At 41.7% G+C, this 16,866-nt stretch overlaps 1 protein-coding gene across 1 annotated transcript; it reads left to right on the forward strand.

The window, feature by feature from the left end:
- Nucleotides 1-364: 364 nt before the first annotated feature.
- On the forward strand, nt 365-14,453 carry LOC125335005 (protein-glutamine gamma-glutamyltransferase 6-like). The gene is made up of 13 exons (XM_048322262.1): nt 365-507; nt 3,199-3,372; nt 3,733-3,966; nt 4,474-4,592; nt 5,759-5,887; nt 7,089-7,266; nt 8,087-8,222; nt 8,616-8,719; nt 9,502-9,744; nt 10,292-10,618; nt 11,588-11,745; nt 13,456-13,589; nt 13,892-14,453. Exons 1-13 carry the CDS (start codon nt 501-503, stop codon nt 14,043-14,045), a joined length of 2,097 nt encoding a protein of 698 aa, XP_048178219.1. The 5' UTR covers nt 365-500; the 3' UTR covers nt 14,046-14,453.
- Nucleotides 14,454-16,866: the final 2,413 nt, after the last annotated feature.

Raw genomic sequence — 16,866 nt, forward strand, 5'->3', positions numbered from 1 at the left:
TAAATCGACTTAGATCACTCACTCCATGTCCCACATAGCTGTGCTGTACTATAGGTGCATTTGTCTATACTTGCCCTCTGTACATACAGTCCCCAAAAACCTAAACTGACACAAACAAAACCATCCAAAATTAAGTTGCTTCTGCCTACTTAATATTTCCTTCATTAGATCAAATTTGGGATGCTTTCCTCTCTAAAATACCAGAATACTGATTGCCATCTTTCCTCAGTCACTCACCAGTTTTACATAAGGATAATTGGATTCAAGATTGTGCAATTAAAGCAGTCATCAGTGGATGCTCACGTAGGATATCACTACAAAAACAGTAACTACCAACCACAAGTCACACCCAGCTTGTATAAACTCCAGCCCTTGTAGCCAAGTCCAGTCCTGAGCCTTTCATTGCTGGTGCTGGTGGAAGAGGATTTAGAATGTTCTTGCACACTTTTGTAACCATAACCTGAGCTACGCACAAGTGCGGAAAAGAAGAAAGAATCCTTATGGCAGGTAAGTTCATCCAGCCTGATGGCTCCAGACATCCCTCTTCCAATCCAGATGAGCAGTATTTACTGAGGAAACAAATTACATCTAGCTGCTCTCTCAGGAGGCTTTGCTTTTTTAGGTTAAGTGTATTTATTGTTTTTTCTACTAAAACTGATTTTCTTTTTTCTTTTATTATCATGGGTCTTGAACATTTTTTTTCCAGTAACACAGAAAAGCAGAGTAAGAAAATATTTTTCTATCATATCAATTAACTGCTCTGTTCAGTGCTTCTGCAGCCATCTAATCACTGTTGGCTAGTGACTGGGGCATCAAACTGCTACATGGAAATCCCAGGCTCTAAGATCAAATGAAGTCTGGCCTCAGAGAGGTCACTTGGTGGCCTCTGGACTCCCAAGAGGGGCTCTGCCAGCCGAGTGCTCTTTGTCTGCATGGGATTGCACTCGCTGTGCTCACTGTGATACTGACTGTAAAGATCTCAAGTTAGACACATATACCATGGAATACTCACACACAGACTCTACCTACAGTTTAGCCTAAAGAGGTTTTCCTGTTACAGCTTCATCTTTCAGTCAAGGGCAAAGAGAACCCTGTGTGCACCATGATCAGCATCTTCAGCAGTGACCACTGGGCTTTTCCTTCTGAGCATGCTCCCAATGTCTGTCCAATACAGGATAGACACCTAAACAAATTTTTAGAAGTTTTGGCCAGTTGTACACTGACAGAATTCTAGAAAATAAGTTTTCCTAACAGGCACTGAAAGAAGAAAAAGAAATTATAAGACTGAAATTAAAACTGTGAAGATCAAAACAAGGATAAATTTGAGGTTCATGTGGACAAAAGACTGGCATCAAGCTTTACTGTACTCTTGCCCCTTATACAGAACTTTTTTTCTGATCTCCTGCACATATTCTCTAGAAATGCTTGTGTAACCATGAACTTTGCAAGGCAAATCAAACTATTAATGCAGTAAATTGTTAGAGCAAACCAATGCTAGCCACTGCTTTCTTTATCTTTCCTACTTCTGCACACTTCCCCTCTACCTCTGTTGGACATCCTGTCTGCCTGTGACATTCTACTCTGACAGTCTTTAGCAGCACTGTTGAGGTCCTTTAACATCAGTGTGTCACTAATACCAAGCCCATGGCCATTAAATCCCCTATGCCATGAGATTTGCAGGTGTGCAAAATCCTCTCAGTTTCCTGCAGCCCTGCACAACACGTGGTGCCACAGAGCCTGGGCATTCAGGATACACACGGATAAAGTGCAGCAAGGCAAACTGACTCCTTTTCAAACCCTGACCCCAAGTCAGTTTCCTTCAGAAACACCTTCTAAGTCACTCTTAAATTAGAGGACTTGATATTAGGAATGATGCTATCCATAGGTCCCTTTCAATTAAACATGTTTAAGCCAGGAAAATGAAGTGATGATGCAAGCGACACGCTTTCCAGGCATTTCACATCATGTGACCCAAACACCACGCTCCTGCCAGTGGAATTTTTGTCTCCAGATGACACATCTGAAGCAAGACCCTTAAATAAAAACACTCACACACTCTTATGCACACAGACTAGAGGAAAGTCACTTGCTCCAGGCCTTTACTGCAGCCTTGGAAATGCACATTTCTTCCAAAAAGCTGAAAAATGAGTACAATTACACCTTTATCAAGCCTTCACAGAATGTAACTGCGTGCTGCAAACACAGCAGAAAACTCAAATCTCACCTTCTCTATTATTATAGTAGAATCCTATGGAATCTTTCAGATATGAGCCTCTTTCTTGGTTCAGTGAAATGATGGAAATGTTGCTTACAGCACCATTATTCTGCACAGGGTTAACAAGCTCTAGTCAGAGCAGCAAGTTTTCCTCAACTGAAACTCCTCTGGAATATCATACTCAGAAAGGGCACTTTCCAAACAGCTGTTTTCATAGGGGAATCCGCTTTTTTGTTTGTTTTTGTTTGTTGTTGTGGGGATTTTTTAATTTATCAGGGAGAGAGAAAGCTTGAAGCTTTTGTAATCTGAGCTTCAGTGCCCCATCTTCAACATTGGGCAACCTATCATGATACAATAGAGCAACCCATAGCACTGCCTCGAGATATGCCACTCCTCTGCTTGTAATCTTTTCCCAACAGAGTGTGAAATAATACCCAGCTTCAAGCTACAAGACTGTAAATTAATTGAGATACAAGATATGTGAGAAGATAACAAGCAAGTTCCACAGTAAAGATACCAACCTTCACTGTCAGGCAGTGTTTCCAGAATCAGCCTTGCACTTCCTAATGAGAGTTTTAATACTTCTTTCTGTAAATCTGTAAAACACTATGGGAACTAGATATCACCACAGAAAAAGAGCAGGAACATGAGGAACAGAACAGTCTCTTCAGACTTTAACAAAGTCTTATCTACACACAAAAGATTTTGATTTTTTGTTTAACTCAAAGACGAATTCTCTGAATTTCAAATTTTTCAATGTTTTTTCTCTTTCTGAAAGAAACTGACAGAAAAGGTAGTTTAGTTGTTCATCTAACTCCCTGGATTTTTTTTCAATTTTTAATAACAATGGATTTTTCTTTTTTCCTATAGCACATAATGGCAGCTATACATAAATATAATAAAATTAGTACATTAGACACAATGAAAAGGTGTGCAAGTCTGAAGGACAATGTTTTTAATTAACATGTCTTGTGTCTTTCTAGCCCTAAAAATAGGAAAAGTCAACTGGCAATCCAAGCTAAATAAAGCTGCACATCACACCTCTGATTACAGCAGCACAGAAGTAATCTTGAGGAGAGGGCAGCCCTTCAGCATCTCTCTGAACCTCAAAACAACAGTGCAATCTTGGGACAACTTCACCTTTATTGCAAGCACAGGTAATCTCCCCATGGCACTCATCTCATATCCAGGTTACGCCAGCTCCAAAATACTTGTGCCTTACAGGTCTACATGGCCCATTCTTGAAACATTAAGCTTTGTCCTGTATCATTCAGGATTCATTGTCCTTTTAGACTTAGGAGTCTCCATTTTAAGGTTTGAGCTATACCTTAAGGCAAGAGACAGGGTAATAATTAAAAGAAAGGCAGCAGCCACCCTCATTCCAAAACCAAGGCTGTATCTCTGCTCCTAAGGACATCCCTGCAATACTTCACGTTATCTTCATTCTGGTCCCTGAACATAATTCACCTCTACCTCTCATAAACCACCATTCCCAGCTCATCCATTCTCTCTGGCAGGACCATCTCCATCCCAGCAGACCAAGGCCATATTTACCCTTTCTGAGGAGGGTGCCAGTGGCTGGAGTGCAACCCAAGAGCCCGGTGAGCCTCGCTGCCTGAACTTCACCATCCTCAGCCCAGCCGATGCTGTCATTGGGCGATACAAACTCAAACTCCAGGTCCTGGCTGGGAACAAGGTCTCTTCCAAAGTCCTGGGCCAGTTTGTGCTACTCTTCAATCCCTGGTGTCCAGGTATGCTCTGATATATCCCATCCTTCAAATAACTCATTGTCTCAGCCTGGGTGTCACAGTGAAGTCTGTACTTGACAAATACAGCTACAGAAAGCTGGTTTGTTGCTCAGCATCAAGGATCAAGTTTTTGTCCCTTCTTCAGTGCTGCAAGGCATCAAAGACCCAGACTCTTGCTTGTAGGATAAGAAATCAAAGGCAGTAAATAGTCCAAATATTCATCCTAGAACTTTTTTCCTCTGGTTCTTGCATTCAGTTGTAAAACAAGTAACATGCACCAGAGAGACACATACTGAGCTTAGTGAAGGGACAGGAACACAGTCAGTTCCCCTGAAAGGAATTTCATGCCTATTTTACTCACTCTCTAAATGATTACAGATGTGTTGCAGGGAGTCCTAAGCCTGAATGCATGGGCAGTCTCACCTGTTCCCTAGAACTGCCCTCTGTTTGAGATTTTCAGTTACAGCAAAACAATTTCCCTCCAGCCATCATGTCTCGTTCTGCTTGTAGATGATGATGTCTACATGGCTGATGAAAAGGAGCGGCAGGAGTATGTTCTGAATGACAGTGGAATCATATTTCAGGGACTGGAGAAAGATATCCAACAAGAAGCTTGGAACTATGGACAGGTAAACAGCACCACCTCTTCCAGAACTTTCAGAATCAGAGCAGTGGGTAAATAGGCTCTGAGGGGAAAACCCCATTATCTCATAGTGTAAGAGCTCAATATTCCTCGCTCACTTCAGATTTTCTTGCAGATATGTATCTCACTTATCAATACATTACAGACAGCAGCATCAAGATCATCTTCCCTGTCTGGCATGTGCTAATACAGAAATTAAACAAACAAAGCATAATTTTAGTTTTCTGTTGCCTGTTACACAAACTGGTAAAACTGCACTTGTTTTTTTGGCCCTTGTAGAGAGCAAAGAAAGCCACTGGGTATTGCAAAGCCAATACATATAAATATTTAAGCAATCTGTTCAGTAATGGGGCAGCAGACAGTAAAAGGATACCCCAAATGTACTCAGCTGAAACAACTCATGTTGGAATTTTTGAAAACCAGGTTGGCCCTCCAAGTGTAACTGCTGCAAACAGTCAGTCAGCCCATCTCCAGTCACACAGCCATCCTGCAACTCCCCAGGCCAGCCAGAACCATTCCTGGCCACTTCATGCCCCCCAACTGCACCAGCATTTGCAGACAGCATTTCTATTGGTCCTCCTGATCCTGTGGCTGCTTTGACACTAATAAATGAAACAAGGCCAGAGTTCCTTTCAGAGGTCAAGGGCCATCCTCACCTGGCCACATCTATCCAGCCAAGCACTGGGGCATTCTCTGGGCCCAAGCAGCATCTTGGTGACACTAATCCACAATAATTATTTTTGTGGGTTTCTTTCAGTTCAGATCACCTGATATGAGGTGGAGGCAGCCCACGAGAATAAAGCTTTCATAACAGATGGGTACCTGAAGGGGCACGGCAGGCTGTGGGAGGGTGTGACCCCTGCCGAGCCCGACCTGCACTGGTCTTGTCTGTGCCACCAGGCCATGTAATGCCCTCGTGAATGCCAGTGGCCACGGCCCCACACTGTGCTCACAGACATCTTTAAAATACTAAGGACACTTGGCAGCCTAATGGTTATATTTTCTTCTTGCCCCAATTTTCTTTAACAGTACAGAAAATGCCTCTATTCCCAGCATCTTCCATCATGCTAGGGGAAAGAAAATAGGTGGGGAGCTTATCTTTGGGTTTACTTATGAAATTAGCCTCTGATATATTGCTTGTTTTGATTCCAGTTTGAAGAGGACATCCTTGACATCTCTCTGGCTATACTGGATCGGAGCCTGAACCACCGCGAGGACCCAGCTGTGGACGTCTCCAACCGGAACAGCCCTGTCTATGTCAGCAGGGTTATCAGTGCCATGGTAAAGTGATCCAGCACTTACAGATGGAAATGCACCTACCAACAAAACTCCAATGCACACTCACGCCTGAGTATGAATTCCTCAATGTTTTATAGGTGTGGCCAAGCAAAAAATAGCTACAAAATAGGTTAAATGGATATTTATTCTTCTTCCCAAGAGTTTGCTCATGACTGAAGGAATGTTTCCAAGAACTTCTGAGGGACATTGAAACTCAGATGTATTTTCCTAACAGATTTTCAGTCCATTAGATCTTTTCACTAATTTGGAAAGCCTTTGTCTATTCTGAAATCACTTGCTAAGTTTTTCAAACACCAAAAGAAGCACGAAATATTTTGGAAAACCAGTGCTGTTTCGGCTGCATTTAATGTCTGAATTTAGCATTCTTCACTTAAGGGATATTTGTTCAGTGAGGCTTTTATGCATTTCCTGCAACAAATAGTTACAGCTTCTCAGCACACACCCATCCTCACAAACACATAAAGGCACAACTAAGCAGCTGAAAAGTTTGCCATTTTATAAATAATACATGCCTCACCACATTCCTTAGCTGAGATTCCTCCTTTATAGCTGTGATACCTTCCAGTCTTTTAGACAGCACTCAATTTAGGCATTCTCAGATTCAACATAAAGTAAACAACTCTTCTCAGATGTACAAAATTACTGTAAGTACAAATACTTAAGAAAAAAAATTTTAAAAGAACTTACTGCTTTCTGTATCACCACACACGACACTTAAAACAGGGCTCTACAATGGATGTGCACAAATATATGCAACCACATCTAACAAGTTTGGGCAAGCTATAAGTACTATCTGCACATTTTCACAGAAAAAATGGGTTTCTCAAGGCTTCCATATAAATCACTTTAGAATGTGAAGCAGCACTGAATGCATAGTCCAACAATGTAATAACATACAAGGAATGAGATCAACAGATGAAACAGAGAAAATGTAAACAGGTGTCAGTCAGTACATTTGGGACCACTTGTACTGAAAACAAGGCAGTTTTGAATCATCAGATTCTACAGTCTGCTCTGGGTTTGATCCAGTTCTGGCCCTTGAGCAGGCAAAATTCTAAGATTCAAATACTCTGTCCCACCACCCAGTCAATGAGAACAGTCGTACCCACAGGGTCACTTTGAACTATTTCCCTCTCTCTTTTCCTGTAAATGCTTAATTCTCTCATGAGAAGGACTCTTCCAGGTTAACAGCAATGATGAAAAAGGAGTAGTGGAAGGGAAGTGGAGTGGGAAGTACCGCTCAGGAACAAACCCCCTGCGATGGAGCGGGAGCGTGACCATCCTTCGGAAGTGGTACCGGGCCAGGTACAGACCAGTCCGGTACGGCCAGTGCTGGGTGTTTGCAGGAGTCACGTGCACAGGTACACAGGGAGGGATGGAAATGACACCACAGAGGCAGCTCACCACCAGTTCTACAGTCTGAACTTTGTGACAATACTGTTGAAGCTGTTTCAGCTTTGACAGGGAGAGTGAAGAACCTCTGCTCTCCATGTATGAAGGGTTAATCTCTCTCTTCAGTTTACAGGTTGTAATAATGCACACCAGCTTTGTGAGTAATCAAACAAAAACCAAAGGGGTTTCCCAGGCTGGGCTGGTGAAAAGAGGAAGGTCTCCTGTTTCAAAGCTAGGATACAAAGAAAACCAGCACTCTTTTAAGTCCGTCTCCTCACAGTGCCAGTCTTCTACTACTGTGTCTTATCTGCTGGTGACACAAAAGCAAGTCACAGTTCTGAGGACCCATAAAGGGAGCTGCAAGCCAGGAAAAACATTTCATCCTAGCAGTGTCCAGTCAGAGCTGCTCTGAGACACAAGAGTCTCTCTGAGGAAAATACACAGGAAAATTGAGAGGTCTACCTCAGCAAGAGGAAAAAGAAGCAAGTAACAGAGGAACAAACAGAGAGAAAATGGGAGAAAGAACAGGATGAAAAATCAAAGATTAAAATAAATATGTGAATCTAACTCTTATTAAAAAAGCACATGACAGCTCAGAATGTCATGTGAGTGGAAGTGTCTTCTAAGGAATTTTGCACAATGACTGTGACTTACATCCTATCTGGGGGGAAATTTCTAAGGGTTTGTTTCACCACTGAAAACATACAGTAGACTGTTTGACCAAGAAAAACACTTTCTAAATGACTGTAAAATAGGTTTACAGAACTTTTATGGTATTCTATATTGCAGTACTGAGATGCTTGGGAATACCTACTCGTGTTATTACAAACTTCAACTCTGCCCACGACAAGAATCTAAACCTGAGTGTTGATAAGTACATTGACATGTCTGGAAACACTCTACACTTGAGTGAAGACAGTGTGTGGTAAATATACATATATTTTTAATATTTCTTCCATTATATTCCCCACTAATTAAAATATCTAGAATCATGCTCCTGAAAAACCACCCAACCTCACACTCCCAGTGATATAAAACTCCACACCAGACGTTTGGCTTTTTGTTCTGGAATGTCCAGGATTGAATTATTGACTCTGAAATGAAGCTGAAATGAAGTATTTTCCTTCTAATATTTCTTTTTCATAACATCCCAACATTTCTCAGAGGTATAACCCAAAAAGCTGGAAAAAGGGGGAAAGAGGTATTAATGTAAGGAGTACACCAGCTGCTCTCTCCACAGAGGAGTTATAATTCACACAGTTAACATTATTTCTTGCATTGTATGAATCAGATATTCAGTATTCTACCTCCTTTACAGGAATTTCCATGTCTGGAATGAAAGCTGGTTTGTTAGAAGAGATCTCGGCTCTTTTTATGATGGATGGCAGGTTCTGGATGCAACGCCCCAGGAAAAAAGCAAAGGTAACTCTGCTGTAAATATAAAAAACCTGTAGATAATGTTACTCCTAAAGATTGCCAGGGAAATTTCAGGACAATTCTCTTTTGTATATTCCCTGTAGATGTAGCATTAATTTGGGTGCACAAGAAAAGCAATACCCACATCAATCTCCAGTAGGGAGCTTTTCTGTCAGCCTCTGGATTGCTGACCAGCATAGCAATTCTTCCTTTTTGAATTTCAATTCTCTGCCTCCACAAAAGCCAGCACATCTTAAGTTCACTGATCTCACCCTTGCTTGTCTTAGGTCCTAACATCACACAGTCCCATTCCCCACCACCAGGTTTAACAAATTTAGTTCCCTGGTTCTTCTCAATGCACACACAGCACTGTTGATTCCCATCTCAAATCTGACTGTACTTCTGACTCGGCTCACATCCCTCACATCCTCTCCTCTCCTTTCACCTGACAGCTTTGCATGCAGCCTTGCAGCCTTTGGAGGGTGAGAACACTGCTCACAGCACACATCATCAGAAGCTTTAGCTCTCCCTAACAACCTCCTCTGCAGCCCCACCTTTTGATAGAAAGTGCATGTGGAATCTCTGGACGTGCTGTTACCATCTTACACAGACATGAAAACAGTGCACTTGACCCAAATGTCTTTGGCGTGGCTGCCTCTCCCTCCTGCTCTCAGCATGAGGATTTATGTTGTTTTACTTCTCCCAAATGTGTCTTTGCAGTGAGTGCCTCTCCCTCCTGCTGTCAGCATGAGGATTTATGTTGTTCAACTTCCCCCTGTCCAATACAGGCATCTATCAGTGTGGTCCTGCCTCCACCAGAGCCATTAAAGAAGGGGATGTGAACCTGGATTACGACAGCCCATTTGTGTTTGCAGCAGTGAATGCTGACTGTGTTACTTGGATTCGCTATAGCAAGAAAAGAAAAGAGAGAATTTATTCTAATACCAGGAAGATTGGAAAATTTATCAGCACCAAAGCAGTGGGCACCAACTCCCGTGTGGATGTCACTGCTAATTACAAATATCCAGAAGGTAAATTCCTTATTACAATAGTTTTGCCACTGATGATCAGGTGTGAAAAGAATTTAGGCCTCTGTTGGACTGAGCACTGACTCAATTTCTTTACTTCTTCTAGAGCCAAGTAATTGTGAATTTTCTTAGAGTTCCTTATGTGCTGATATTGATTCAATTGAAACAACAGCCATTCTGGAGAGCTGTTTGGGGAGAATTTCTGCAAAAGGTGTTATTCACCCTTCTCAGTTTCAGAGGAGATGGCAACTGCCCCAGCTGACACAGAACTGAGCTCTCCCAAGAATTACCTTTCTACTGCCCACAGCTTCTCAGAGGTGCCCATGAACAGCCACCTGGAGCTGATGGGCTGGTTTTACTTTCCAGCCTTCATGGCCACATACATTTATTTGCTTCTGTGCCAAAATTCACATTAAGGTTAGACCTCACTTTCTCCTCTTGAGTATCTTTGCACTTCTTGCTTCCCTAAATTGCTGAGATCAACCATGGCTCCACTGCACTATATCCAGTACATGCATGAGATCTCTGACCATGGTATCTTTCCAAGCAGGATCCTTGAAAGAAAGGCAGGTATACAAGAAAGCACTGAAGCTGCTTGGTGTGAGAAGACCTGGAAAAAGAACCAAAATTCCAAGACCCAGAAGAGGATTTTCAAGGGCACAGCCTGCACAAACCCCCAGTATCTCAGGGAAACTGCTCCTTGATGCATCTCCTGTAATTGGCCAAGACATCCTCCTTACCTTGACACTCAGAAACTTGATCTCAGATTTTCAGACCATAAAAGTTAAACTTAAGGCTTCAGCCATTCTCTACACCAGAAAACCCAAGGCAGAAATTTTGCAGTTGCATAGGTCTATTAAACTTGGATCTGAAGAAGGTAATTTTAATTTTATTACAACTTTTATTACTGAACAAGACATAGTTTTGGGTTGTGGTCAGATCACATGGAAATAAAGAATGGCTCAAGAAGTGTATGACCTGCAAACAGCTGGAGGTCAAGGCTATTCAGGGGAAAAGAAACACATATTTGCCCTGTCTTAGGCATTTGCTTTTGAGCACTGGCAAAAAGGAGACTGAGCAGGGTGACCTTTTGTCTGACCCAGCACAGCCATTACTGGTGCTACATTATGATCTATTTTGCTAAGAGAGAACAACTAAGAGACATACTCTGGAGATTAATGAGCTGCCAGCTGTCCATAAGCAAAGCACAAAGACTAAAGGGGGAAAGACAAGCCTATGACTTTCACAGAAGCACAACAGCAACCACCAACTGCAGGAAGAGCTGTGCCACCTGCAGAGAGTGGTCTCTGCCCTGCTTTTACAGGGACAGTGCTGAAAAATGAGACATAGCACAGATGAATAGAACTACCCTCTCAAGCTAATACGTAATGTGTTAGAACTCATTCCACAGTTCCAGTGGAAGAACCCTTTTCTCAGTATGCTGAGTTCCATTGCCTTCCTCACTGACACAGAGACTCTGATTGTGCAAGGCACAGGCTGAACAGCTGCATCTGCAAGGGCATTTAAACCAACCCAACCTTCTCACTTCTGCCCTCTCTGCAAGAAAGGAGCAATAAATGCCCAGTTTCAGACAAATGAGAAAAACACCAGCAGGGACTGTCACATATATCCATCCTCAGATCTGTCCAGGTACCAAACTGTACCTCATCATTTTGTGTTTTATGTAAATACCATAAGCATCCTTCCTGTCTGTTGGTGTCAGCACACACAAATGTGCAGCCCCAGGGTGATAGGAGCATTGCTCCTTAAAACACAGGTATCGTACAGATAGCTGGTACTCAGAAAAAAAGAAGAGAGGGAAATTTTGTTTTCATTTCCATTCCAGTGAAAGAGATTTCTTTCAAGATCCTCTATTCCCAGTATAAAAACTCTCTGATGGATGACAGGAAGATCCTAGTGACTGCTGTGTGCCAAATCAAACAAGGAGCCTCGCTTCTAGTTGAGAAGGATATTGTACTGCAGGATCCTTTCCTCACCATAAAGGTAAAAGCTAGTCCCCTCTGTGACCCTTGAGAGATGTGCTGAGAAGAAGCAACTAGAATCCCTACTCTGTCTATTCCTCATGGGAAGGAGCATGGGAAGTGAAATCATGTCTGAGGGTGATTGGATCTTGTTGCTGTAGTAATAGGCCAATGAAATGGACAACAACAAATGAAATGAAATGAACTACACTAAAGAAAAGCAAATCTTTCCACGCCATAGCTGTGCTGGGATATTCTTGCCAGTGCTTGTTAACGTGGCACTGATAAAGTTCTCAGTGTTACAACAGCTACAAGGTAAGTTTACCTAAGGAGGGACAGGCAGAATAATACAGACAGATAAAGACATCTCATCCATATTTAGACCTCCCCTTTTGTTAGAAAAGTCTGATCAATATCTTCCAGTTTATTTAGGAAGACTGATTTTACCAAAGACATCTTCACTGACCAGCTGATAATGCCTGAGGCTGTAAGTCTCTCTATTACCAATATTCAAAGAAAGTTCTTTAACTGTATCAGGATAAGTGTCACTTTTCACCTTCTGCAACACTTCCCAAGTGATTAATTAGAACTGAAGGCTTTTTTTTTTACTTTTGACTGACTTTTGACAAATGTTTACAATGAATAAAAAGCAGTTCTTAGTCTAGAGGAAAGATCCTGCACTCTGTTTGTCCAGGGACAGTCCTGGCTTTGCATGGCCCATCACATCCACATAAACGAGCTGAACTGGTTTTGGACAGCACATTTAAATGCTGTATTGCACATGGGATCAAATGCTATCTGCTTATCTTACTGTAAATAACATAGAGGGAATATGGTAATGTGCAGAGTCTTTCAGGGCCTCCAGACTAGATTAGCTGTCCCGAACCACTCTGTCAGTAGCATACAAGAAAAGCAAGGTCACACAGAGGAGTAAAAAGTGTGGATTTTTGCAGGTCTGGCAATTTCTGAATACCAAGTTCTAGTGGGACTTTGTAAAAAGCCTCTGTGCTGTGTTATGCAAAAAACAGAGTCAGTTTATGTAGGGCAGGCACCTGGGTTATATTACTCCAATTCGGTGATGAAGTTTTAAGAAGCATTTATGTTTCTGTTGATTGAAACTTCTCTATAAACATGGAGACAGTAATAGAGAAATGCAATTGGGTTGATGGATCTCTCAATTACATTAACAAATATCACATTATTTACAAAGATGTACCAGATATACCAGTTCCACACTATCTCAGCCAAAATAAGGTAATGAATATGTTTATTTGCTAATTTGCATGCTTTTCCCTGAGACACCACAATTCACCTCTGTCTCACAACCTCCCATGCTCTCCAATCCTAAACCTTTCATTTAGCCTAGTTAAAGCTAATTTAAGGTGCCTCCAGTAGTTAGCCATATATGCCAAGTTAGTACTTGTATTCTCATGCTGTTCTCACTCTGATGAGTATCATATACTGTGTTATACCTGAAACCACAAACTGACCTAGTTAAGAAGGGGACTAAATGGTAGATTCTACAGCAGTTTGCTGATTCTTAGCCACACTGGATGCCTCATTCAAGTCTGAACTCTGTTGCCCAAAAACATGTACGTGAACTAATTCCTGGCTCCTCCCTGTCCAGGTGATCCTAAAAGGGTAAGTGGTTTGCAATGGGAATGAAAGGAGAAAAGCATTAGGAAGACATGAGACTAATGGTGTGGCTGAGCAGAATGTTTTCTCTCTGTAGGTCCTTGGTCCAGCTGTAGTACACAGGCCTGTCAATGTGGAGGTCACATTTACCAACCCTCTGTCTGACGTGGTGACAGACTGTGTGCTGAGAGCTGAAGGCAGTGGCCTGCTCAAAGAGCAACTCCGAATCCAGTACGTAAATGCTTCTGGCTGGTAACTCATCCACTCTGGTGGGAAATCTGGAGTACCATTGGGTTTTTTTAAAAAAGATTCTGCCAACCTCATGACTTTCATTTGCACCAACCTTGGACCAAATGCCACAATGTCAGTGCTCTCCATACAGAAAATGGAGTTTTTTGCACCTCTTTTGCCAAGATTTGAGTTACAGAATGCTCAGGGAGTGATGGCATACAGTCTTAAATTTGGGTACTCAGAAGAATACATTGCAAGAATTTTTCAGCTGCTTTAACTTACAAATGCATTCTCTCTTTTAGTGTGGAAAGAATGGCCCCTATGGAGACCTCAACAGTGCAATTTGAAATCATTCCCTACAGGAGGGGCACCAGGCAGCTTCAGGTGGACTTGGTTTGCACCCATTTTTCAGACATTAAGGGATTTGTGATGCTTGATGTGGCTCCTGCTCAGTGATATAACCTGTACAACAGTTCAGTTTTGCCTGTTTATGAGGCTGGAGCAGTGTTCATGCATTATTATGACTGCAAGCACAGAAATGCAGATTGCTCAGCCAAAATAAAGTGACGTAATATGAACGGAAACTAATAAAAAGGTACTACACACTGCACTGTAAAGACAGTGTCACCTTTCTCATTCCCTAGCCTGTTTTATGGGCCTTCACACATACAATTACTAGTAGAAATCATTATATAATTTAACTTGAAGGAGAGGATCAAATGTGATGGTTTTCAGCATTAGAGCCTGTAGCAATAATAGCAGCTGGATTTCCAAGGAACGTAATTTAAAATCACTGGTTTTATAAGCTTCATGGAATGTAATTTAATTATCACAGAATAATAAAATAGTTTGATTTAGAAGGAATCTTAGAGCTCATCTTGTTTCAGCTCCCTGCCATGGGCAGGGGCACCTTCCACTATCCCAGGTTGCTCCAAGCCCCATCCAACCTGACCTTGGACACTGCCAGGGTTGGGGCAGCCACAGCTTCTCTGGGCACCCTGTGCCAGGGACTCACCACCCTCTCAGGGAAGAATTTCTTCCTAATATCCAATCTAAACCTACCCTCCTTCAGCTTAAGGCCAGTGCCCCTTGTCCAATCTCCCTATACCCTTGCGAAAAGTCCCTCTCCAGCCTCCTTGCAAGTCCCTTTTAGGCACAGGAGGGGGCTATAAGGTATCCCTGAAACCTTCTCTTCTCCAGGCTTATATCCACTAAATATGTTTTATTCAGTAATAGACAAAGTACTATCCAAGTAGCTGATATAATTAAATTCTAGAATTAAATGCATCAGTTAATCTTATTGCTAGAAGGAAATACAGCAATAAGATACGGCAGTGTTACAAGAGAACTCTCTTCTGATGACTGGAAAAATGAGAAGCTACAAAAAGTACAAAAGCAGAAAAAGAAGGACGTCAGAAAGACATATGAAAATTCACAATTAACAGTCACTCATCCTCATACCACAAAGCTGCTTAAAGTAGATCATCGTTCATGAGGGAGCCATTGTGCCACCCATATCTAAATCCCTAATTGTCCATTCACTCCTTGCAAAGTTAACAAGCCAATATAGCAAAGATCTGAATGCTCCTAAGAGACAATTTGACTTTTTCCTCCTGACACTCAGTACTGTCCAGCAATGCAGGACCAACTTCCCCCAGAATGAATGTCCCATGCACACAAACTGACCCTGTGACACAGATTAAACTGAGGACTCATTTAAATATTTCTTTGATTTAAAGCCAACAAAATCTTCAAAACATGTAAAGTCCTATTTTATTACATCAATTACAGCATTTTGCCACCCACACATATACTTACAGTGGATGTGGAAGCTTGGTAAAACTAGTCAGCCCAGAGAGACTGGAATGAAGGTTGAAAAGGACACACACACATACACACAGGAATTCAGATTTCTCCAGGCAAAGGAGAGGGGAATAGGTAGCTTTGTACCTATCAATTAAGTCTTGCAGGATCTTGGAGAGTCAGGGTATACACTCCTTCATTAGCCTCAGAAAAGGCCTTGAGGTAGTGGTGGTATTTCAGAAAATCTCATTAAATCTTGCAAGAATGCAGACTGACATTACATTTGACACACAGTACAGCCAAAACACTGAAATTCCTTCAGTATTCCTTCTCAAATACAATCCAGGCAATTGTTTAAGACAGTGTTTGTCACACAAGCTTGGAATGACCTCATCCTAATTAACTATCTGTAAAGGAAGCCTGCAGTTCAAAGGGGAACCAGCGCTGTAGAGCCTGTGCCAAGTTCCAAGCTTTGCAACACTCGTTGGGTTTTCACAGTGTCAGCATTTTCATCTGCCCTCAGCAACCACACCCAGCTCAGTTTGAGTGTGAAAATGCAGATCTGGCCAGTGCCATGCAGGAGAAATACATTCTTCCTGCATGAGAAGTGAGACAACTGTCCAATTACACTAATGAGTGTTACAGAGAAAAACATGTAAGTGCCCGAGGAAGGATTTAAATTGCTTTTGTCAAACCTACAATCTTTACACAGCCCTTGGTCAGAAGTCAATGGGAGTTGGTGGAGTAAAATATGGCTAATTGTCAGTATTTTTCTTTATAAATATGCAGTTTAAATGTGAGCATGCCCAAGAGGCTGACCCAGCCAGCCCTCATTCCAGTCTGATCACTCCAAAAACAAATCCACTGAGCACTCTCTGATATGACATATTCATACCACGAATTGGTCTTGAAAGACCCTGAAATCAGCCTCCAGGGTGGTGAATTTTTCTTCCCCATCAATCAAGCTTTTTGATTCAGATTAAAAAAAAGAAAATCAACCAGAAATAGCCAAAGTTGGTTATTTCAAATGACTTTGTTCTGCCACCAAAGCCTCACTGCTTTACCTCTTGGTTTGTCACTCTCCTGTACTGAATATGGAAGGCACTGCTTGCTATAAAAGACAAAACCCAATGCACAGTATAAGCATTTCTTATTGCTCTAAAGCAACAAGAAATTCCCCTCAAAAGGAAAATTCCTATCTAACTCATGGGTATTCCACGCCAGAGCTGGAAATGTAGACACAATAAAAGGGAAACTTGGGCGTATATAATTTTTGATCACTACACTCAGAAAGAGACCCAATTATTAAAGATGCTCACAAAACAGTTTAAGCTTCTATTTTTAAAGGTAATAAAGTTTTTATGGATTTATATTTGGACCTGTAACAACAAGTACCCCTACACACTTTAAAGATAATAAAATAATATCCAGGCAGGACGGACACTTCCAAGGATCTTATGGATGGATTACTTTT

The sequence above is a fragment of the Corvus hawaiiensis genome, chromosome 17, assembly GCF_020740725.1.
Source record: "Corvus hawaiiensis isolate bCorHaw1 chromosome 17, bCorHaw1.pri.cur, whole genome shotgun sequence".
In the NCBI taxonomy this organism is placed as follows: Eukaryota; Metazoa; Chordata; class Aves; order Passeriformes; family Corvidae; genus Corvus; species Corvus hawaiiensis.